The 26752-nt window shown below is 34.9% G+C and overlaps 2 protein-coding genes across 2 annotated transcripts in view; one reads left to right on the top strand and one right to left on the bottom strand.

Annotated features, from left to right (window-relative positions):
- Nucleotides 1-1978: 1978 nt before the first annotated feature.
- Tdrd3 (Tudor domain containing 3) lies at nt 1979-16244 on the bottom strand. The gene is made up of 7 exons (XM_089631669.1): nt 16121-16244; nt 15858-15942; nt 15379-15778; nt 13287-13477; nt 11636-13012; nt 8869-8983; nt 1979-6170 (listed from the first exon to the last, which is right to left on the bottom strand). The coding sequence occupies exons 1-7, from the start codon at nt 16153-16155 to the stop codon at nt 6064-6066; spliced, it is 2310 nt and encodes a 769-aa protein (XP_089487795.1). The 5' UTR covers nt 16156-16244; the 3' UTR covers nt 1979-6063.
- A 4819-nt stretch (nt 16245-21063) lies between these two features.
- Tsp74F (Tetraspanin 74F) overlaps nt 21064-26752 on the top strand; it is a 34441-nt gene continuing 28752 nt past the window's right edge. Inside the window, exon 1 of the mRNA XM_089631667.1 lies at nt 21064-21309. The gene's annotated coding sequence lies outside the window, so the exon portion shown is untranslated. The remainder of the gene's footprint in view (nt 21310-26752) is intronic.

The raw sequence follows: 26752 nt of genomic DNA, 5'->3' as shown, positions 1-26752 counted from the left end.
GTAAAATTTCAATGCTCGATAGACCTAACATTCAACCAAGGAACTAAAGTTAGTACGATTTTGTATGAATGATGAATGGCATTGAAGTCAAATCTAGGGTGAGGGAAAATTGCCTGGCAGCCATCTTGTATGACCTTTTGAACTGATTTGTATGCAAAGTGGTGCATAATTGTACTATTTTAATTTTATTTTTGTGTTGCTAATGCAGTTATAACGGCTTATGATGTTTATAAAGTGTTTGATGAGAAAAGGAATGGGATACGTCCTTGAAAAATTGAAGTAGATTTTGGAATTTTCCGTACATCTTTCCCCTCATCAGCGGCTTCAAACTGTTCTCGAATTGCTTCGTCGTTAGGTCCATGCATTCAACTGAGTGGTTTATTTATGCAGGCCTTCAAATTTGGCTTCAATGCCATTTGTAGTAACTCTCTGTCCAGGGTTTCTTAGGTTCATTACTTGTAGTATCCCACAAGCAAGTTTTTATTTTATTTTTTCAAACGTTTCTGGCTTTCACCCTTCAATGATGTTCTTGGCCATCATTTCAAATTATGGAGAGGTGAATTTATATATTGATTTATTTAAATTGGCAAATTTCAAAATTATATGGAAGATTGGAGTCGAATTCAGACTTGGAAAATATGTATGAGATGTTGAATGGAGGGGAGGCAATTTTAGATAAGGCTTGATAGAAAAAAAGGATAAACCTAAAAATATGTGATAATGTTAATGCTAATTTTCCCACTTCTAGACAATGTACAATATGAGGAGCCAAGCAAGTGAATTTTAAAAAGATGAGAAGGAACGGAACAATGTCCAATCCTCGAATAAGTGAGGATTTCTTTTTTGTAGAAATGAGGCAACTGTTGAAACCACGGTTTTGATAAGACAGTCCTTTGTATTGAGGCAGAGCAGGCTCACTTGGATTGACTAGCAATGTGCCAATACCCTGACCAAACATTGCAGGATCTAATCTTTGAAAAATGTCAGAAAGGGGAATGTGGTTTACGAGGGTAACAATAGGGTTGGATGCTCCTTGTTCAACAAGCAAGTTAAATCCTCATATGTTAAAAAAAATCATCAAAACTTCACGATTATTAGTCATTTTATTTAATTTTACTCGTTAAATGTATGCTCACTAACTACGCATAACGGCTCCCTAAGCAGACTGATTAAAGTTGGTTCAATCACCCAACCACTCTACAGACGATCCAACTCGGTTGGGTGGTCTGGCAGTACAATCGTTAAATTTATAGCTACACCCCCTTTTCGCATCTCCACATGGTTCAATTCAACCAGATTGATACAACCGCTCAACCAAATTGAATGGTCTGTAATGCCCATTACGTAATCCCCTTCTTTATCTTCCAAAAAAAAATTATAAAACTTCATTTCAACTCAATGACTACGAGAAACAACTATTTATTTACGTCGGGAAAGATGGAAAAAGTTGTATAAAGTTCCAATTTCAAATTAATGCTCCTATGTTCACAGTATTTCTAAGCCATGTTTAATCTTGTTAGTATGTGATCTTTGCCAAAAATTTCCACTTCAATCTAAATATGCACAAATTATAACCTAACCCAAACTAAATTCCTATTTTGTGTGTTATACCACAATATAAATAGTGTTTTTGTACTGAGCTGAAACCAAGTGTTATTTCAATATTTTGGGCTTATTAAGAAGCAAGCAGATTACGGAAATTTTACCATGATTTGATTTTTTTCTCAACACTTTGCCCCCCACCCCAATTATAAAAATGCTGCCCTGCAGATAGATAGCTATTGCTCTTGAACTACAAAACATCATGATGATTTTGATCGTCCGATAATCAAAATGTATCGATCTTCCTTCATTTTATATTATGTAAAAGCCGAGGGTTATACTTCCGGATATTCTTGGATGGGGAGTTATTTTTCCTTGTCTAAAACACAAATAAAAATTATAAGTTCAGAAAAAAGATTTTTTTATTTATTTCTGATATGACTACTATAATAAATAATACATACATTAATTTTTGCTGCCAAATTAAGAAAATAATTGATGACAAGATGTAGTTTTCACAATCATACAATGATCCTCCAGCTGAATTTCCACAATCATATAGGTTTAAGATGATCATAATGGACAATAGTAACCAAAACAAATGATTTCATTATTATATTTTTATGTTGGAATATATTTAAAATTAAACAGTTTTATTTTTATTTATTGGTTGGTAGATAAATTTAAGCTTTGTCCTCTGCATAACAATGTGGGGATTGTGGGGGCATGGAAAATATGATGTTGCTTTTGCGTAAAATTCGGAATTAACCCTTTCTCAGTCAAATTAATTTCTTATACATATGTACTTATTTTGGGTGTGATTTTATTTTACTGTAGATAGTTTTGTGACATATCAATGTAGATTTAGAAAACAGTATTTTTGAAGTGCACTAAACTACATTTAAATTTAAAAAAAAAAAAAACATTTTTTAATGTCCTCATTTTGGCACAAAAACAAAAAAAAATGTATATATGCACGTATATTGCGATTAAAATTAATACTGATTGAGAAAAGGTTAAAACTGTATATTAATAATTCATCTTAAACACCATGGTCCAATGGTTAATGAGATTTTAATAACCAAAAAAGCGTCACTGAAAAAAAAAGGTTTACAGTAACATTACTATTAATGGTATAAGAACTGCCTCCGACAATGTTAAACTTAATAATAGATATAATTTAGTAAACAGATCAGATCAGCATTAGGAACATTCCAAAAATTAACATAACACCAACATTCAACAATAAATCATTAAAACACTTCTAACCTAGAATTTATGACTGGGCGTAGAAATCATGACACCTGTTCTGCTACTGCACATACATCCGTCTTATCTTTCCAAGTCAATAATTAATAATATGAATGTGTTAGTTGAACATGAATCCTCTAAACAGTTCAATGGACTAGTCGACTACACCTGCAAAATATAATATTTAGAAAACTAGTTAATTTGTAGTGGATCATTATTAAAAATACATATCTTGGTACACACAACTTTGAGTTGGAAATTGTTTAAGTTGGAGAGGGAACGGTTGTTAGAAACAAGTTGGATTATGTGATATTTGCAATAAAGAGCGACTGATGAAGAGACTGATACATGCATTCATACATTTATATAAGATCTGCAAACATCCTTACAGATTTAAACTCAAGTAAAGTAGTGTTTACTGAGATATGTATATAATTCCTAAGTTGAAACGCATAGGTACATTTAAATGGGAGGATCTAGATACTTTTTATAAGTTTACTTTAGTTTAAAATATATTTTTTTTGTATTTTTCTCATAATTGGATGCAGAATATTTGCATCGTTTGTAATAGTTAATAATCTACAGGGGAGTACAGATCCAGGGCTAATGTGCTAGTTATTTAGTATTGCCAATTTAATAGTTAGTCAATAAGATTATTGCAACATTTTGGTAAAAAAAAATTACAGTAACTATCACTATAAAATAATGTTTTAGTTAGTTTGGTTTATATGTACGTAATTGAGATGTTCCGAGCTCAATAGAGACAGAATTTATTGCTTGAAATTATTAATTGTATTTGTATATTGAACATGATTGAATCAAAATTTTTCTGATTGGTTGCTTTTCATTCGGTATTGTAATATGTAGTACATAATATGTGATAGTACACTTACAAATAATAATATTATCGACTATTTATAAATATAACGTTATTCATGTCAATAATACTTGTAGGGTGGAAATGTATCATTTTTATACGAAATGTTAGCTACGTATTTCAAAATCATGTACCAAAATGTGTAAAATAATTTCTCTTGTATATGGTTCATATAAAATTCAAAAAATTGCCCACAAGACGATCAACGACAATTGTCAATATTTTATAAGAAAGACTAACATTGCCGGGTTATGAATAACCTGACAATATTTGAAAATCTCCTACTACCACCACAGTAAATGGAAAATGTTGCTTGTGTTGTAATGGAGGACTTAGTCAGTCGAGGAATTGAACACACTACGCCTGGGTGGGATCCAAACGCGATGCCAACTCGGCCACTGACCAGTCAAAATATTATCATAAATAATTCGTCCATGCGCGACGAACGACCTACACAAGTGTAAACAAGTATCGAGCAATACGTAGCTGCACACTAATGAAAATATTATTAACAGTCACAAATAATTTCATGCATTTTATTTTTGCCTTTTGGGAGCTTAATTATTTATTTGCTAGTTGGAAATGTGTGTTTTGCGTTGCTTGAAAGGTCTGAATGAAAGATTGACAATATTGATTTTCTCATGGGCACTTAATGTATCTGTGATTCACCAACATATAGATTCTGATAATTTCATCATTAATAGTTCAGATCTTGTTCACATTGTGATTTAAGTTTTTACCAATTGATTTTCTCATTAATCTACTGCTGTGCACACACGGTATGAGCCGAAATCTAAAAAATCCTATCTTTTCATGAAAATGTTTGTCATCTACAACTGGAAAGTGATTACCCCAGAAGAATAAAGTTATTATGTATAAATTCACATTTATTTCAAGAAACATACAATCAAATGATAATTAAAAATAAAGATATATGAGCGGGCAAGCACCTCACCCTGTGCAGTAACCGAAGATAGCGAGGGTAACAGAACGGGGCGCGTACTTCACTCAATGCGGCATTTATTACTGTCACTTTCATAATTCGATTGTGACTGACAGGTGATCATTGGGTGAGTGCGCATAGTGTGTGCAGAGCGGAAATATAATGAACTAGGATTATCTAAACTCCCGAGATATTTCGTCCATTGCTTTTCCTCGCAAACTGCAAAACACAGGGTTTGCCGCGCGCCCGGCAGTAGGTTAAAGTTACATTACGTTTCTATCAGTCACTTTCATCAATAAAAACCAATCGCTCAGTTAAATAAATAGTTTAAAGCTTAGAGATGGATTAATCAACAGTATTTATTGTTTGCGGAGCGACTGAACATTCACTCAATGTATTGTTTGCGAAGTGACTGAACATTCACTCATTGTGTTGTATGCGGAGTGACTGAACATTCACTCATTGTGTTGTATGCGGAGTGACTGAACATTCACTCAATGTGTTATTTGTGGAGTGACTGAACATTCACTCAATGAAAAATATTAAACAGAAACTAAATACTTTTGTGAAAACACATTTTATTTTGATTCCTGAAATACATAACCCAATAATGTTTACAATTTTATTAGACATTTTAGAAAAATGTTGTGTTTTTGATTCTTTTTGCTGTCATTGCAGTCGACCTACCAAAAAACATCTGTTTTGATGCTTTAATCCGCTTCAATTAAAGCATGCTGTTGAGTGAAATAATGCTCAGCCACATCAGCTCAGGTCACTGAAATTACGCCATTGACTCAAATCTTAGTGCTCAGTTGATGATGTATTATGTATATTTTTTGAACTACTTAGTTTGAGCCAATACTTTATTATAAAAAAATAGACACTAGTATAATTATAATATGTATAAAGGAAGTTGCATTGATAGAATGTTATGTTCATAGTACAATTTCACGCACACAAGTAAAAGGCAAATCCAGGCAGTATGGTCTACTCATAAATATAACCGTGAACTATAAAAGAATTACCCGGTAAATAAATAATCGCCAGAATATTATGTACAGTACCTCAAAAAATAATTTTTCACTATAACTTCCATTCATTAAGTTAATAAAGACTATTACAAAACATTTGTGGTAGTTGTCACTCGCAATATCTGAATAAATCTATCTCATAAATTAATATGCTTAGGGTTAGAAAAATAATTAAATTTAAAACATTTACTACTTAAAATAATAAACTCAATTATAGTTAAGGAAACGGGATAAAACAGAAAGCGGTAAAGACTGGAAAATTGGCATAGAAGCGTTATTACTAGTAAACGAGTCCAAGTCAGGCTAAATAATATTCTATGTTTCACTGAGGACTCGGAAAGGTCCGGTTTGGGCACTGTCTCGCTGGGGGCCCCTGGCTCTCGGGAAGGGGGGCCCTGGGGGACCTCTCAGACCTCCTGCTAAGGCTTCCGCTGGGCCGGGGGCACATACATGGGCTGGTGAAAGCGGCCAGGGCGGCTGTCCCCGCGCGTGGGGGCTCCTCCATCGCGGTTGAAAGGGCGCCCCACTGAAGTCAAGGAAAACAAGAAATGAGACAATTACCAAGATTAAATCACGTATTACTAATTGGATACCATAATGAATATTTTATTGGGGGAAAATTTAAAGAAAATCCCAACGGCTGGCCTCAAACAGCAAGTTTCACATTTAATTCCCACACAGTGCAAATATATATAAACATGGTGACATTTCAACATTATGTGCGTATTTGTTATATACAATTAGAAATAATAACACATTTGGTGGTGATGAGGGTGTAAAATTGATGTAGGGAAAAAGATTAAAACGTAACAGAAAAGCAATACTGCTGTTAAGACAATTACAGCTAATGGTACGTTTACATTTGTGAACTGAAACGCGAACCGAGCCACGAATTACGGGAATGGAACGAAGCAACTACAAGCGGCGTTTCGCGCCATTTGAGGTTGCTTCGTTCCTTTCCCATAAGTCGAGGTTTAGTTCGGCAGTTCGGCTCGCGTATGTATAGGTAGCATTACACAGAACATTCATTGCATGCTTTTTAAATCTCATTATTCTCCCCTTGTTCCTTGGCTATAAGAAAATTTTATTAAGGAGAACCGTTGAGCGGCCTTTCTCATATAAAACTTAGAAATTGAGGACAAGATACCCAACTGAACTGAATATTTTTATAATCAAAGGGTTAGCAAAAATCTAGTATGGATTTGTGCTGCTTTATTTATTTGTTTTTCATATTATAAAATATGTGCAATTAAAGAAACTGATTTTTCGCAATTTTAGAGGCAAGTTTGGCAATTAATTGTGACTTAATGGTACTTACTGAAAAAATAATCTTATCTTTTTTATATTCAAATATAATGACATATAAAATATATTTATTATTAAAAAAACTGTTTTGATAGCTTTACATTTAATTTTCAAATGACCGATTTATTACGTCCGAACAAAAATTTGTCCTAAATAAATTTTTAATACTGACACAAAAAATGTATAATTTATATATAGTTGTATTTGAATAGTTGGTTGGGAAAGATTATGTTTTAATAATTAGCATTAACTCACAAAAGTTGTCAAAGTTGCCTCTAAAATCCTGAAAAATTGATTTATGAATGGTCTATATTTTTATTTATTTATTTAATACATGTTACATTATTTTGAAATTTACATAAAGTAGATATAATGAATCACCATACTAGGCGGCTGCCTGTTTCATGGTGACCAATTGAGTGTAATTAATTTGTATGAAATATGAAATCTAGTGTAAAGATATGAAATTAGTAACTATAGATGAAGCTAAAATTTTGGAAAAATTGTAATAAAAAGTAGAAGATAGAAATTAGAAAGGAGAAAGAAGTAAATTAGCATTAGATTGTAAAAATGTACATAATTAAATATATAATTTTTAATATGTGTGCATGCAAGCACACATGTGTATATAGCAGCAGACATACCTATATATATAACAACTTTTCTAATTTAAAACACAAATAAATAAAGCAGCACATTTACAAACAAGATATTTGCGATAAATTTTGATTAAAAACAATAAATATTTAGTTTGGTCAAGTATTTTGGCCTCAAATCCCAATTTAAGTTTTGTATGTAGAAGGCCACGTAGACGTTCTTCTTAACACTGGTTGAAAAGGGAACAAGTTTTTTTTGTCCGATTTAAAACTTAATTTTTGACTGTTTCAGCAGTATTGCTTACATTTCTATGTAATGGGGGATTCACGCTATTGATTAGCGACTCGCTGCACAGTCACTCTATTTTCACGGTCCTTTAATATCACATGTGACTAGTTAAATTTTGCTTAAAAATTGCGGCGAGTGATCGATCACCTGTGACTGAGCGTTTTCACTGTCGATTTTGTCACCCGCTGCGTGCGATCTATCTCCCCAAAGCTGGTCTTGGTTGCAATTTTAGTCACCTACAGCTTGTCCAAACAACTATTTACAGGTAAATGGAAAAAATCGACTCTTGTAAATCCCGCATAAGTTTTCTCGAGTTAAGGGGCCGTTCAAGTATTATGTAAGCACTATAGGGGGGCAGGGGGGTCATTGCTTTGCTTATTTTTGATGACATGGGGGGGGGGGGGGTCGAGATAGTGATTACGTCAGCACTGCTCAGCAGTAGTTATTTTTTTTTACACATTGCCACCCTACACATTGTCTATGTTTAAAAACCGAATACAAGAGCACCTGAGGTGATATCTCACAAAAGCGGCGCTATACAAATTGTCCAATAAATAAATAAATATTCGGGGATTCCCACAAATAATTAATACGTTTAGGTACTCGCTTAAAAAACAGAAAAATGCATATAGGTACCAATTTTTACGTAAGCATGGGAGGGAGGGGGGGGGGGGTAAGAGCTTTGCTTACTTTTGGTGACAAGGGGGAAGAGGGGGTAAATAATTGTAATAAATCTGCTTACGTAATACTTAAATGGCCCCTAATGTTTCACAAAAAAAGTTTTATAAAATTTAGCTAAGTATTAAATTGCATTCTATAAATATCCCTAAAAAATAATTATTTTTACTCAGAACAAAAATTTTTCAAGCATCAGAAAAGGTTGTTGACCCTATGCACAAAATGGAATTAGGAACATAACAAGTAAAAAGTATGAAATGGAATTGAATTCAGCTGGTTTGTTAGTAAAGATATGTGTGGAGCATGAAAGTACTACTTACTAGTTGATTAGTTGTAAAATTGGATACTAAAATTACCAGGAGTATTTGGTGGAAGACAATCAGTTTTCAGAACCTCCTCATGGTTCCCATAGGCCAGGAACCGGACCACAACGGTACTAGCCGAAACCCCCGTTATCTCTGCATCGTAGAACTGGAATATTATTAAATTAATTATAATTTATCAGAACTTATTTACTTATCCTTAAATCAATACAATAAGGAAGTCCAGTGAAAAAATATTAGGGCTTACATAAATATGTTCATTTATATCAACAAATGCTGATTCTGAATATATGTTTTATTATATATTACTATAAGTATTATATATTTATAAATCTTCAATTAACCACTCAGAACATTAGAACGTCAAAAGACGTAAATATGATAATAGCTGTCAAGACATTAGAACGTCTTTTCACGTAAACGCGCGAGATTTTACAAAAATCGATTTATTTCCATCACTAGCATACGGATTGCCATGATTTAAAAAACAGAGTATCGATAATGAATAACGCTACGCGTCTGTATTCAAGAATATCTATGGAACGTAGAGGTGCATTATCTAAGCCGATTGAATCTGTCATCTTGTTCGTTCATAATTTATTGCGTTTCTAAATAATTTATTAAAAATATTTTAGTTTGGACGGTTAATATTTTGAGGTGACTAATAGTTTTTAATTATATTTCTTCAATATATAAAGTGTTATTTCTTTATGATACTCAGAAAAAAGTACATTTTTCACAGCTTTGAAATAATGGTAAGCGATTTTTACATATTTTTGACGTTTTCATAAAATGTATATTTAGAAACGCAAATATTTACGTATAACAACACAATACGATAGTGGATTTCATAATCTTTCCAAAACATTTTTTAGAATGAGGCTACGTTTCCCAAAACGTGAGTTATGAAGCTTTTAGCAAAACTCGTAAATAACACAAAAATTATCACGTTTCGACAGTTCTCAAAGGAACACATAGTAAATAAAAGTCTTTGTCTGAGAGGTTAAAAACTAATATATACAATAATTGTGAGAAAGTACTATATTTAATTTAAAGTCTATTTATATAAAACAGAATTTTGTTTCATTTTGCAGGTAAAGGAAGGCGTGGGGATTGATTGATTATGCCTTGGCAAATCTGGTCCACATTCACATTAGAACCTATGAAAATGTTGAAATGTAGGTTTTTTTAATACTGGTAAATTGTTTATAGGGTGCAGTCATTGGTGTATTTTGGCATTTTGGTTCGATACAATAACATAAGTGACGAGATGCTACTTTATATAGTGTTATTCAATGTTAAGAGCGGGTAGTCTTAAGAATAAAAAATGTCACAACTCCCATACAAAATACAGCGCTGGTTGAAAAAAAAGTAGGCTCTTTGTAATAATTATAAAACTAACTACAGTTAAACTTGGTTATAACGAGCACGAAGGGGCTGACTAAATTTGCTCCTTATAGCCATTAATCGTTATATACAAAATAGGTTTTTAAAAGTTGTATGTACCTACCTACCTGCCTCTACTATCAATATATTCGCAAAAGTACTGTATATTTTCAAAATACGAGTCGGTATTACCTATTAAAAAAGAATTTAGAAAAATAGTCTAATTTATCATCAATGATTGTTTTAAAGATTTCGCTTTCATCCTTCTCAATTTCCTCTTCAAAACAATCAACGCATTATAACTATCAACACCTGGTTCAAAGCTTCTAAGAAAAATATCACAAAATTGTCTATCTTTTTATCACTCCCTTGTGCATACTGTACCTACCGCTTGTAAAATCGCACTTGTCATAAATAACTAGCTTTCGAGATAGTTTTGGTTTTCGGCAGTAAACCCGCGGGCCCATTCTTGCGGCCTGCATGTCAATTTCATATGGCCCACTTGGCTATGGAGAAAAACATATAAATTTGGGGTAATTCTTGAAAACACTGGTTGAGAACATTTTTTAATAGAGTTTTGGTTAATTTACACTGCATTTCCTAAATGGAACCAAATTTGAAGAACCGGTTTACATAACACAAAATTCCCAACCTAATAACCACCTCCCCCTCAACAAAAACAAAAATAAAATCCGCTTGTAGGTCGTCTTGTCGCTTTCGTCTTCGCTTGTCTCTGCTGAAAAAGTTGTGCATCACTTTACCCCGTGCAGGGATGTAGGCTCTCGTAACTAGGTACCTTCATAAACATATTTACTGATTTTTAAAACAAAATTGACGATGAGTTGTAATACATAAGAAGACGTAAAAAGGGAACAAATTTGCAACGCTCAAATTTTGCATGACTTTTGCAGATTTTATGTCAATTTTGCATTGTGCCCGATGGATAGCAATGGTTCACATAGCCGACAATCTTACACAGGTAGTGCCATAAATATATGAATCCGTACTTAACGGGATAGGAAATTCCCGCCCCTTTGTTTGTTACTACTTACTTCGGGAATAATTCCCAACTATTTTTTTAGACTCAACAACCCATTCACGTGTTCAGAAATTGTATTGACAAAATTATTTGCACGGTACAACAGTGAATCCACCTGGTTGTAACAGTCAACAATTATATGAAGATAAGCCTGAACTAAAATATTGTTTTGTAATTGCTCATTAGAGCCTTGAACTCTATTAATTAAATTGAACTATTGTCGTAATCGTTAAAACCAAGTTCGACTGTATAACAATAAAAAATACAGGTATTTAAGTTATAAGGTAATTTTTTTTTTAAAATGGACCGGAGTTCCTTATTTGCATGAATTTAGTTTACACAGTACAGAAAAATGAATTATATGAATTTTCTTACTGTATTATCTTCCCAATACTTGGCGTGGCATCGGTCACCAATGATCCAATTGATTTCTGATCCTTCTGCCAACATCTTTCTCGCCTGTTCATTAATGCTTGCATTTTGAAAACCTACAATATTGTTGGCCTGATAAAACCCATTTCCTCGCGTGGTAAAGTTATTCCTTTGGTCGGTATTGGGGTTGGGTGGTTGCTGTTGTTGGCGGAAAGCTTCCATGACATCCGGCTGCCTGAGGTGGTTTTGGCCAATCTTAGCTTGGGGTTCAGGGTACGGACTGTAGAATGATTGTCCCATGGGCTGGCCGTTGGGAACATTATTTGGCATTTGAGACTTATTACTATTTACGAACTGAGCCCCCCTCTTGAAGTTCTGGTCAGGGTAAGTATTCTGATTGCTATAAGCTGGCTTCCCCGGGTAAGCGAAGTTGTTAGGATTGGAATAGTTGTTTTGCGTCACGTTTGGTCGGCTGTTGAAGCGGTTTTGAGAATTCGTTTCTAGGCTCAGATTGGCAGCCGCCTCGGCGAGACTGTCCATGGGCGGCTGTAGAGGTTGGCTGTAGAAGTTCCTGGGCGCCTGGTTCCTGCTCTGGTTATCATTCATATTTCGCCGCTCGGGATTGTAGCTCGGCTGCGATTGAACCGGCTGTTGGTAAGCAGGAGGATAGGGAGATTCTTGAGGCATGTTTATTGTTTGTTGCCTTCTCACCTCTCCGTCATGTTTCTTTTGGAATCTAGGAGCTTTCTCATTAGGAACTTGGTGGGAGTTATAAGAATTGTGAGGTCGGTCTTCCCTTTGGTAATTGTTGTAATTTCTCTGCGAGTCATTATGGCCATACGTTGGATTCTGAGAGTGAGGATATTCATTGCGACTATTGTGTCCCATGTTAAAGTTCTGTCTGGGAGCTCCCCCGGCTCCCCGTGGGCCTCCCCGACCACCGCCCTTGGCGCTGTGGCCGCCCCGACGGTCCGCATTATTACTTCGGTCTTGTCTGGTGTCCTCCTTCATATACTGAGCAGGTTCGTTGGACTTGGCAGGTTTTTCTGGCTCAGGAATGGCGGGAAGTTTATCCTCCAGGAAGTCGAAGAGGGAGACCTTGCCGGATGGTTTTACGGCGATCACTCCGTCCTCATCGACGGCTTCCCGGGAGCGGCCCTTGCGCCCGCCACGCCCCGTGGGGGCCTCCGAGGGCTGCTTGGGAGGACGCTCCTTCTTGGCTTCCACAGAACCCTCTCGCTTTTGAAGTATTTTGAGAGCTCTGTCCGCATTGTTTCTGGTTAATTTGAGGGTATTTTCTGCCTGCTCTTCGCTAAATCCAGCATCTACTATTTTCTGTACATTTGTGTCCAGCATAGGCTTGGTTCCACCCCCGAATACCTTAACAGAAAAAAAACTAAGAATTAACATTTTTCATTTAAAGATCAAAGGACCATTTTCAAGAAATAACATACATTTACGATGGGTTGTCAAATTTCAATGTTATTATTTCAGTTCTGTGAAGCAACTGGCCCATAATGATATATTATCAGAATATGAACAGGACCTTCACAAAACTTGAAAAATGATGTTGAAATTTGATGAATTATTCAAATTTTACGAAACAACCAGTCCTTTAGAGTAATCTAAAATTATAAATACGGAATCATGTTACCTTCTTGGTCCCGGACATCTTCTGAGCCTCCGCAATAGCTCCCTTCCGCTGCGCCTCGAACTCCACATTGTCCAGCTTGGCAGGGTCCTGTAGGCTTTTGAAGTCAGCACTCGGGTCCCGCCCGTCCAGCGGCTGCCCAAAGGGGATCCACGGTGGCGGGGCACCATCACCTCCTCCCCCTGATACAAACACTTATTAGCAACAACAATCAAATAGTCAGAATAACAGAAAAGTAAGTATGAATGCTAATGAAGCAAGGTGTTTGTGTCGGTTCATCCTCTCTGCATACCCCTGCCGGGAAACGGCGTTATGGTTAAAGCTTTATTGATATTGTGATTAATATAATATGAAAGGATTCTAACAATCCCTGTCTAATAAAATCTAAGAACTACAAGTCAACTCCTAGCTGTCTCCGAATGGTAGGTGGGGTAACTAGAGAATTTCCAAAGAAAAATTCCCCAAGATCTACGAGGTTTCGAAAACTTCAGTATATTTGTGTGAATATCGGTGTATTTTAATTGTATTCGGTAGATTTTCTATGAATATATTGGTAGATGATTTTTTGCCGAAATCGGTAGATCTACCGAAATTTCGGTAGGAGTAGCATCACTGTTAATATGAGTAAACAATACTAACAGTTGCTTAAAAAGTGTATGAATACTCAAATGGTTAATGCTCAGACTATAGTCGTTTCACTCTCACTATAACAAGTAGGGCTCAGACTCTCGATGTGGGTTTTGATTTATTGCTTCAATCTCCAGACACGAATTGGTGATGCGTTTTGTATTTTCACAGAATTATTATTCTCGTTTAAATACTGCATCTTCCACTAGTTTGCCCTTGGCACGTTAATAAAAAAAATAATGGTACGTGTTTAACCAGCGTGCTCGCTCTCTCCCCCTCCAATACACATACGCCTATGTGTGTCCTTTGCACTCATCCTCCACTTATTAAAAACTGATTGGTTACATTAAATCTTTTGAGAAATGTGAAGAAAAAATATACCGGTTGGATGAGAAAATAAATTCCTGACGCTGCACTTTCAAAAACAAAACAAAAAAAAATGGTTGGATTCAAAAATAAATTCCTAGTCCTTGCACTTTTCAAGCAATAAACCAAAATCAAATTAAACCCCCCATCAAGAGCCCGAGGTCTAATAACAAGAAAGTTCTAATTTCACAAAATATAATATAGATGTGATAAATTTACGAGAACTATTTTTCTTGTATGAATACCAAAATATAAAACAGAAATCTGAAAACTTCAATTGGGCCACAGGTTGGGCATGCCTGAGTTAGCAGCTTGCTTATTGACGAGGAAACTACAATCGGCTGTTGCATTTTACTATGGTTGACAATTGGACAATTCTGGTTGAATATTTTAGGTCGCTCCTAAAATATACAATGCATTGAACACCGATGTAAAGTCAAATAATTCTATATCCACTTTTATTTGAAAAGGGACAAGCTTTCTTTAAAGAATAAATGAGTTCCTAACACTGTTCTATCATCTATCATGCTCTATCATGTAATTTTTATTTTTTATATCACTAAATTAAAATGTGACCGTAAACAGTTACACTTCTAGATAAGCACGTACCATGATTAACCTGTGTTAAATAAAATATTGATACAAAATAATTGGTATAATTCTGTATTTTTCTAAGTATTTTAATGTCACTTTTAATATTTTGTTTTTTATTTCTATTTTCTTTAAAATATATTTTTATCAATCAGTTTAATCTTTATTTTTAATTTCTAATATGGTTTCTATAATAATATGCATTTTTGTTTTACCATAACATGTTCTTTTCCCTTGTTTTATTATTTGGTCTACAAAATATTATTTTGTTAGTTCTTACATAATTCATGTACGACTACCATAATACGGGCATGAGCCTAGTATGGTTGTCGAGAAAATCATCAAAATTATATTTATTTTTAATTTCATCAGGGCTTCGTAGACACGAAAAAGTAACTTTTATTTCATATAACAACAATATATATTTGTATAGCGGCTTGAGGGGACAGTTGGACAAATTGTTATTAATCATGTGCAGAATAAGGAGATAATAGCTTGATTAGGTAAGTACCTCTGGTATGCTTGGCCAAACTTCTGTTCAGCTCCCACTTGTCCACCATGTGCGTGACATGACCCCCCAACACCTTGAGCGAGGTGGGCCCCACGAACAGGAAGCCATGCGCTGTTGTGAGGGGACCCGCCTTCAGCTGCAACTTGGTCCCCGGGGGGGTGTTTATACTCAGGCAGGAGATGTGCTCCACTTCTATGGCCTGGCAAGTCAAGTGGCCGTCGGTCAAGATCAACTTGAGCATTCGCGGAGCATGTTTCGATTCTTCGTTCGCCTTAGGAGCGGATATGTTTCTGACTTTTTGAACTTGCACAAAAACTGGTTCCTCCAGGATTTCGCATTTTGTACCACTCTTGCAGAACTCTTCCGGAAATGCAGGCGCTCCGATTTCTCTCAAGTCCAACTGTAAACAAAACGATTTTCAAATATTTTGGTAAATATTACAGGGGCCAATCAATACCATTCGATCACCTGATACTTACATCCAGGACTTTCTTCAATATTATATTAGGATCCGTTGTGGTTTCCGGAATCCCAAGGGTTTCGATGCCTTCTGAAGTTAAATGACTGCAAAATAAAAACAATGTTAATCGGCATTTTACACAAAAATAGGCAAATTACGTAGGGGTTCCACCCACAACAAAAAATGCCTCCATCATTAAAAGTGAGCATTCAGTTGGGAAAACGTGTCGGTTCTATTATAAATTGAGCGGCTAATACGACTGCAAATTAGCTGTATATTTACCATCCTTCTTCTTTTAAGATATCAGAAATAGCCATGATTTACAAATCCCAGATGACATTACTCCACAGACGGAAAAATCAAAACCGAAGTTAGTCGTTTTAGGATTTCGTAAACAAAGATGACATCTTGAAGAAATAAAATGTATTGCCATTTATAAAAAATATTTGTTCCCGTAAGTAAGTCCTTTTTCATATAAACACTTTTGGATTTGAGGTTAAAATACCAAACCAAACTGAATCTTTTTATCTCAAAGGTATAGCAAATAACTAGTACTGTTCATAAGTATTTTTTTATTTATTGTTCAATTGTAAAATTTAGGTATTTACAAATTAATTTTTTTATGATTTTAAAAGCAACTTTGGAAGTCTCTCTTGGAGGAAATACGAGTATATAACACTACTCATTGTGATGAATCAATTTATTTCATCTCATTGATGGAATCTAAATCGTAGATCAGAATTCGAATAATGAAGTCCCCGGGTTGTCCGGACTTCTACAGAGTCTTTCGAAATAAAACTTAGTCATTGACCTTCCTCTTGTTTTGAAGGTAAAATGTGCACAAATTTCATCAATCTCGGAATAAAACTGTAGATTTTTATAAAAATCAATAACGATTGTCCGCCCGGTGCCCGCCCGGTGTCCGCCCGGTGTCCGCCCGTCCGCCGGCCGCCACAGACAATCTTATTTATATAAATTAATAGATCGACAGAAGATTAATCTGATTACTGAATTTATTTTATTCACCTTTATGACGAAATATTTTAAAGTTTTTGGAGATCCTCATGGCGTTCATGGTTTATTAAATAAATTTTACATTATTACGCACCATTATACCAGAAATATCGGTAAGAAGAAAAAAGATACAAGAACAGCCAGGAAGAGACAAGACCAGTCAAGAAAGGGCGAGAAGACGCAAGAAGATCCAAGGCGAGCCATGAAGAGCCAACATAAACTAGAAGAAACGAGAAGAGACAAGATTAACCAGGAAGAGACAAAAGAGGCAAGGAAATGAAAGAAGACATTTTGCCTGTTACATATTCCATTTTCCTGCCCATACTAAATTAAAATAATGGCTATATTGGTTGATTAAACTTCAACCTCCTTCCCATCCTCAGAACACGTATTCCAAATCCTAACAAATAATTGCCCCATGGTGTACCGGTGACACCGGGGCAGAAGTGCTCCTGGCTGGGGTGGTACAATCGTATCGTATCGTTTGTGTCGATTTAAAAAAATCTAGATTGACTGGTCTACCCAGGTCTACCATGATTATTTCTACATTTTACATGAATTAAATACATCTGTTTCTATTTGTGTATGTAAACATTGTAAACACTGTAATACGTGTGCTTTATTTTTTGTGAATTATCTGCAAGAAATAGGATGTACCCAGGGTCGGCCCTGAGCCAAAAGGCTCCAAGCGAAAGTAACATTTTGGCGCCCCTTGTAAATGCCTAGCTAGGAGGTCGCTTCAATCAACAACATATCAGTAGACGCCTAGGTAGGCGGTAGGATGTCGCTGTAATCAACAATATTTGGACGATTTGTGTTTCTCAAGTCCGATGTGTTAGGTGAGGAATTATCGGCACTTTGGCGCCTTGGCGATTCGGCGCCCGGAGCGGACTGCTTCAATTGCGCCCGCATAGGAACTGACCTGGATGTACCTATAAGCCACCTATATACCCTTTGTGTTTTTTTTTATATTTATCTTCAGGAACTTTCCCAGATTTGTGGAAAAATGCACATATTGTTCCAATACATAAATCTGGTGATAAATCTTTTGTGAAAAATTACCGATCAATCAGCATTTTATCTTGTTTTGCGAAAGTCTTTCAATCTATAATTTATATTTCTGTATTTTCACACTTTAAACCCCAATTATGCATTAATCAACATGGGTTTGTTCCCAACAGATCTACTAATTCAAATCTTCTTGACTTTTGTGATTATGTTTGTAATGCTTTTAATGAAAGAACTCAAGTAGATGCCATTTACACAGATTTTAAAAAGGCATTTGATAAAGTTAACCGTTCTATTCTACTACAGAAGCTTGATCGAATAGGTATTCACGGTGATCTTTTTAGATGGCTTAAGTCTTACTTAAAAAATAGAACACAATTGGTACTTATGAATGGGTACGAATCACCTCCTTGGCCCTCTGCTTTTCTTAATCTTTATTAACGACCTTGGACCTATGTTACGCTGTGATACGACCTGTGACGTGACCTGTGTTACGATTTTGTTCTATTTGCCGATGATCTCAAGATTTACCGCAAAATTTCCACTGATTCTGATCATGTTAAGCTTCAAGAAGACCTTTGCACACTAAATAGCTGGTGCATTCAAAACGATATGTTTTTAAATATTTAAAAATGTTACATTATTACTTTTACTCGTAACAGAAAACGAAAGGATTTTGCATATTCCATTAATAATGTACGATTAAATGCAGTCACCACTATAAGAGATCTAGGAATCACTCTTGATTCAAAGTTTATGTTTGATGTACACATAAATGATATTATAAGTAAATCAATGAAAATGATTGGATTCATTCATAGAATATCGAAACCATTTAAATACCCCCAATCCATTATAACATTATACAACTCGTTGGTCAGAAGCAAATTGGAATATGGGAGTGTTATCTGGAACCCACATTATATAAAATATTCTAAAACTATTGAATCTGTGCAAAAAAAATTCCTAAGACTGTTATCATTTAAACTTGGATTAAATGCCTCACTCAAATCTTATGAAGAACGACTACTAAACTTCAAATTTACAACATTGGAAAAAAGAAGACAATTTGCGGACTTAATATGTTTATATAAAATTATTCATGATAAACTTCTTACCACTAATTGTCTGAGCAATATTCATATTAAAGTCCCTAATAGACATAATTTAAGGAGCAAAAATATATTCCATATCGAAATATTTAATAACAATATTGCATATTTCAATCCACTATCTAGAATGTGTCATCTGTACAATACAGTTGAATGCGACCTTATAGATATATTCGCAAAGAGTCTCGCATATTTAAAAAAACCAATTAACAATCTTCTACCATGATATGTTATAGAGAACAGTTAAGAGATATAATTGCTTTATTATTTTCTTTACTTTTCTTCCTTATCCTTTCTCTGTACATTGACTATATTTTATATTTCATATTTAATATTCATGTTTTATATTTCTTTTATTATTATATAAGTTTTTTTTCTTTCACTACTAGCATCTCCGCCTAATATCAACTAAACCTTGTTTACGCATGCTGTGAACATTTTTAATTGGGGTGTTAATATCTGTGCACATTCCCACCCAAATAATATAAATGTAATAATTGTTAACACTCTGTAAATGTTACAAACAATAAATAAATAAATAAATATATTATAAAATTAATGCATTAATAATGTCCGGAGTTACTAAATAAGACGCTCTTTTGTCCTATTCAAAGTGTAACAATGTAAAACAAACTGTAAACAAAATTCTTGCTTGAACAAACTCAGGGCGCCCCATAAATAAACCCCCCACGCCCGCGCCGGCCCTGAGTCAAACGGCGCCTGACGCTGTGTGATAGTACATTGGGTTCATGACTCTTCGGCGCCTTTTTAAGTCTGCGCTGGCACAGTGCTAGCCCTGAATACACTATGTAATGTTTAAAATAGGTAACATTATATTAAAAGTTACAAACATACCAAAATAAAGCCATTCGCACAGTCCTGGGAGCCCCCAAGTAAATGAGGGTCTCCCAGCTCCACCGTGACTCCGAAGTCCGCCTCCTTAAGGACCACGTCATAAGTCTCGCGGAATCCTTTTATTAGGGCATTCCAACCCTTACTAACTCGTCCATTAATTGTCTCGCCCAGTACGACGCAAATGCCAAAACTCAATTTAAAAACTCAAACAAATATTACGATAATTACCCCCCTTATTGCAGCCATGTTTTCAAATTCAAAAAAAAATTTCACAACAAAAAAAACCTAAAATAATTTTCCAACAACCAATAATACTCATGATGAAAGAGAAAGGGGCCCTTTTGGCCAGGAGCTCTGTATACCAGTGATACAAAATGACAAAATGATATCAAAAGTGGATATCTTCCAATACGTACAAAAAGTCTTTAAAATAGTGTTTTTCTGACAATCTCATGAGTAACTTTTCTGTTGTTGTTTATGTAATTCTGTAATGAATTTAATTGTTTTACGTCTTGTCTTCTTATTATATTATAATATAACGGCTGTTTGTTTGTTTGTTTGAAACGTATAATTCTGTTTTGTTCATTTCGCATGACAAGGAGGAAATCTATATTTGCTTTATTTTTGGTTCAAAAATTAGTAAATAGTAAGGTATTTATTTCCCTAATCGCCACACCCTTAAGCACAGATTATAGAAATTAAACTTCGATTCAATAATTTCAACAAGTTAATATTTACATGAACAAAATAGGTTATTAGGATCTTAGTTTAGGTTAAATAATTTATGCGTATTTAGATTGAAACCAAACTTTCGAAATTATCACTCCATACATAAAGTCCGAAGTGGTGGCACAGGGATCATTTTATGAGGTGAAATTTGAACATTGAATAAAAATGGAATTACAATGCATGTTTAACCATATGTCCCGACGCAAATCGTTATTTTGTGTAGTAATTAAGTTGAAATGAAGTGTAATTTCCATAATCTGTGCGTATTAAAAGTGCGGCAGTTAGGGAAATATTTACTAATAATAATATAAGATGAAAAGTATATTTATAGTTTAGTTACTTTGCTATAAAGTCCAATGCCTTTTCCCGCCAATGCACCTGTATTTTTTCACAAGAGGAGGTGGCTGGTCGTTGTTTTGCCCCGCCCCCCTCTCCTTCACGGAGCAGCAAACCATACACCGGCAGAACTCTACACCTACCCATACCTTTACAGCAGTGTTAGTTTAGACTCCGTGTTCGAGTGCCGCGCTTCTCAGTTTTTTAATTTTAAATTTCGATCTTCGAATAAACAAAGATTTAAAAAAGCAGCATTCTTGAAGTGTCAACGTTTTTAGTTAATTGACGTCGTTCGTATACATAATAAATAAGTGACAATACTTCTTGTGTTGTATTTAAAAGTTTGTATTGGTGCCGTTTGAGTGATATTCAGTTTAACAAAAAAACATAGTTTCATCTGGAATTAGTTTGTGCATGGTTTGTACCTATCTACTATACATATTTTTAATCTATTTTCAGTGACAGTAAGATTAAATTACGTGCACGTACTTTTTGGGAAATTTGTAAAATTGTGGTTTAGGTATGTACCTACCTAATGGAGATTTACGTTTTCTAATACTGTTTTTTATCCAAAAATATATTATGATAATAATACCAAGTTATTTAATGTGTCTAACAATGTTTCGTCAATTAATTTCGCATTGTTTGAATACATCAATCATTTTGAACATTCTCGTATTTTGGCTCGTGAGAATAACACTAGTCGCAAAGAAAGGGAAAACCTTGGGAACCGCGATTCAATTTGAAGGAAAAATATAAGAAGACAGGTGACTAGAAGATGCTTTATTTCAATACATAGAACCTGTAGATAGTGTAGATAATAATGAGTCAATAACACAAAGTTTATATCATCTTTAAAATAACTTTTGTTTTACCGCTAAATGTTTTCGCAAATTCGGCATCTTTATGTGCTAAACGAATCTGCATTAGGTCAGTTACAGTACGGATTCTTCAATTATTTATTATCAGTTTTTTGTGTACAGAGACAGGTCCGTTTTGAGACCTTCGTTTGCCCTCGGCACTTTTATTTCTAGAGATGCAAAATTTTAAGAAAAAAACTGTCCTCTCCAAAATTTGCGCTTACATTTTATCATATTTCTATATTTCGCAAGTAGATACAAATTAATAATCCATTTATAAATCTTGAATTACCTTTCAATCGCAATTCGCAATGCACAGTAAGTTCTTAAGGCCCCGTAGTAAGCGTTCAAAGATGGTTTGAAAGGGAGATAAGAATATACGAATGTTAGTAGGAGCGCGCTAGTATTAAAAATATGCGAAAATAAGGAAAACATTTAATAAAACACGACTCATTTGAAATAGAGCAAAAATCTCTCTGCATTTAAAGATATATAGTGATTTTTTTCATGTCTATAACATAATAACAGAACAAAACGTGTTTTTAATTAAGTTTTTGTTTAAAACAACTTTGTTTTATACTATTTAAAGAACTTAAAAAACACAGAATGACTGACATTGACCAAATATTCAACATATTTGACATACTATATACATATACGCCAAACATACATAAAACACTACTATAGTACATTTATGACCAAAAAAACAATTTTCAAAAAACAAAAACTACCATCTCTCAGTTATACAAGAGTGCAAAAAATATGAACTCACTGGGAATAATAATTATTGTTATTATTTTGTTATGTTTTATCACTAAATAAATAAATAAGAACTCCGACGGTAAACACAAGCTTTAGACAAATGCACCATAAATACCTGGCAATAAAATAATCTTATTGTAAAGGTATAAAGAGATATAATGAATTACCGACCGATGTTAAAGTAGCAAAAGCCTTACCGCTTTTCGTGGGTTATGCCAAGATGCTCTAAAAAATATAAAAATGTATTTTTTATAACTAAATTAAATAAAACATTAAATAAAATAATAAAGCCACTCATTCAAAAAGATTCAAATACAATCATTGAACGATGGGTTAAATAACAATAAAGGGAAATATTACGATATAAATATTTTTTGTTTCATTACTGCTTTTATTATTTTATTTTATTTTATTTGATCTCAGTTTTATTTTATTTTATTTCAATTTATTATATTTTTATAAATTATAAAATGGGGGTCTCAGCGTGGGTAAAGTACCCTGTGGGGCCGCATTATCATTTATAATGTTTGAAAAATAATAATATTATTGAATAAATAAAAAAATAATACCGTAAAAAAATTCATATCACTATGCAGGAATATATTTTTTTCACGAATAACTTGTTGGCCGGGGACACTTGTTAAAACGTACGTACGTATGCTAGATAAAAAAGCAGGCACCAAAAATATTTTTATCTTTTAGTGAGAATTTGTGATACTTAGAATAATAATCTTCTTCAACAACCCTTAATTTTTCTCAGCGGAACCCGATTTGCGAAATGCTGGGATATATAGAAAGAGCGTTTTGACTCTCAATATACTCTCAAAATTATATCAATTCGGCCTAAGAAAAAAAAAGAAAATAGTACTCGTAGATTACAATCATGAAAAACACAACAATATTATTTGCACCAATTTTTTTATCAATGTGATGTAAATAATAAATTGTTGTAAGTATAGGTCCCAAAAAAACTTTTTAATAAATTTTCCAACTCCCCCACTTTTCTCCCTTACCCCTACCCCAAGGTGAAACCCCCCCCACCCTTACGATCGAACACCCCCTGACAGCGCGTTTTGGTTTTACGTCCAAAATATGGCTCCAGTTTTTACAAAAAAAGCATGTTTGTCCAACAGATTACGATGTTTTTCAAAAAAGGATGTTTTTACCTGTTGCAAGGGACATCTATACTATAAAATAGATATATAAAAACACACACGTATTCGAATGCAGCGTTGTGTCAAAATTTCAAAGCAATTGTTGAAGAACTTAAGGAGATTTAAGATTTTGAACAAACGATAATTTACTATTTTATTTATATAGTTATGTATGTATGTTTAGTGACCAGATCTGAATCACAGTTCCCCCCGTTTCTTTCTCTTACTTTCATCATCCTCTCAGCTTTCCCTAAATTAGGATGAAATAGATCCACTGGCACTGGCTCCGGGTAGTTGTAACTCTTGTAAGGTAGTACCACGTTAAAAATAAATTTAAAGTAGTGAAGACGCGACTGCGTTGGCGGACTGCGCAGCCCCTGCCCCTGCAAATATGTACTTATTAAAAACCCTTGAAAAAGCTACTAAAAGTTTTAACTGCGGTATGTTTAATAAAATACATTTTTAAAGTGAATTGAAGGTATTTAGGGTCTTGGTAATTACTTACCCACTGTTCATAATAATAAAAAATTGTATAAACTGGGAAAGGTCCGTAATATATTATGTCATCTTTAAGGTCGTCTACTATTATGACTGTCCAATTTTTCAAAAGATGAGGGTACATAAATAGGTAGGTACTTACTACATATTTATATACAATGTCAGTACCTACGACATAGGACATACAAGGCAGATACTATAATATAATCACTTGATTACCTTTAGGACGTAGTGTGACACCATACTATTAATAGGTGCAGGTGCTTATACATTATTATATAAAGCAATCTGTTTTATTTCGCGATGACCATGCAGATACAGATTTATAGGTTATGTCTGACCACCGCGTTTCGGCCATCGCTGAATTTGCATCAATGTGTTATTATAGTTCGACCTACATTTGCCCGCGATTTGTAATTACGAAGGTTAAATGACTGATCCACTGAAAACCATTGTGATATATTATGTAGCTATGTTAGCGCACAGAGGTTCGAATTGCAACTTTAACTGGACCAAAAGACCAAGTTAAAAATGGAGATGTCTGATTTTAAAATTATATGGTGGTAAACATTTTAATGACGATTTTCAATCAGGAATCTTTGAATAAGAATCACATATTTCCAGCTGGTTTGAAGTCGTAAACATTTTTCCATTGCAAGACTAGGTTTGGTAAATATTTTCTATTTAGACACTTCATTTATACTTATCGCTAGCAAAAACGATACTTCATTTCAACCCAAGTCTAGTTTGTGGGCATCTTGAATGTTTATAGAACTATTACCTGTATCAATGTGACGTTTGAAGGTAGGTTCTGCTAAAAATAACGAAATAGGAATGCAAAACTTATCTATCTATCTATTCTATCGATTAAAAAAAAACTATATAATTATTTATTCATATAAAAAAATGTCTTTAGCGGTCGGCGCGCAATTGTTTAATTTATATACAAATCTATAGTTATAATCCTTGATTGATACACACTTGATCTTCAAAATAAGAGGAAGGTCACTATCAAAGTCTGATTTCGAAAAACTCTGAGTAAAGCACGTGCATCACCGGGCACTTCAGATAGTAATTTAATAATGGATTGCTTGCTATTTGTATGAATTATTCTCCATTTTCGTAAATTTTAATATTTTTTCTTACCATAATTTGGTTGAAACGAAGTATTGTTTCTGGTAATTATGCGTTTTAAGAATGTGTCTAAATAGTAAATATTCATCCGATATTCATTGGAAAGAATTCGAATATTCTGTCTATTGGTGATAAGTTTTTTTTTTTTTTTTTTTATATTTACTCCACACAGGAGGCCCTGAAGAAAATAATTTCCCTCAGGGCCTATGTCATCTTTGGGGATGCTGTGTGGAGGGTCTTTTTGTGGAGAGGAAGGAGTGAACACGGGTCTTGAAGAGTCCCATGTTGTAGGAGGGAGGAAACACAGAGGCCGGCAGTTCGTTCCACAGCCGAGCTGTTGAACTTAAGAACGAATCGTAGAAGCGACCCGTTCTCATGTGACAAGTGTCAACTGTGTACAAATGTTGGGCGCGCGTTTGGCGTGTATCCCGACTACGCACCGGTGCCGAAGGGATCAATGACGCTAGTTCCTCAGAGCATCTTCCATTGTAATACCGATAGAACAAGGACAGCATACCTACCTGACGCCTGTGCTCTAAAGATTGCAGTCCGTTTGTTAAGATTGGGGAATCTATCAAACGGACCGCCCGTTTCTGCACAGAGTCAAGGGTTTTTTTCAGGTATTTTGGGGCTCCAGACCAGAGATGGCTGCCAAATTCGACAGTAGGGCGCACTTGCGATTTGTACAGGGTGAGCAGTTGTGTACTATTAAAGTATCTGCGGGCCCTGTACAGTACGCCCAGCTTCTGAGAGGCCAACTTTACTCTGGCTTCGATGGAGCCCCCGTACCTGAGCTGGTCACTTATAGTTACACCAAGCATATCAATGGAAGGCCTGTTCGGAAGATTGCTTCCGTTGAAGGAGACTAGATTATCATTTGGATCCCTTTTAGACGTAATTAGACAGGATTGGGTCTTTGAAACATTAAATTCGACGAGATTATTTTTACCCCAGGAGGAAATACTCTCGAGATAACCGTCCATTCTCTGCTTCAAAGCCCTCCGAGCCGTTGGAGTTTGTGTGCCCTTTGGGGGCTTGTCAAACAAAAAGTTATCATGAACTGTACTGTCATCCGCGTAACAATGAATCGGTGCACATGTCAAAAGGTCATTGATGTGCAACAAAAACAAAGTCGGAGACAGAACCGATCCCTGTGGGACGCCAGCATTTATGGAGTGCGAGGAAGAGGTGAAACCGTCAGCAACCGCCTGAATCGACCTATCCCTTAAAAAGTCAGCAATCCACGTACACAGGGATGCGGGAAGTCCGTAAGAATGCAATTTGTTGACAAGTCCTCGGTGCCAGACCCGGTCAAAGGCCTTGGATATGTCTAGTGCGACCGTTTGGGTCTCACCGTGACGTTCCAGGCACCGCCCCCAAACATGCGTCACATACGCGAGAAGATCACCGCACGAGCGGTTCCGCCGGAATCCGTATTGACGGTCGTTGATA

This window comes from Hesperophylax consimilis, chromosome 5 (assembly GCF_061612785.1).
Source record: "Hesperophylax consimilis isolate HC1 chromosome 5, BYU_Hcon_1.0, whole genome shotgun sequence".
NCBI lineage: Eukaryota > Metazoa > Arthropoda > Insecta > Trichoptera > Limnephilidae > Hesperophylax > Hesperophylax consimilis.
Note: the sequence above shows the minus strand (reverse complement) of the source record. Positions and strands in the feature narration are given on the sequence as shown.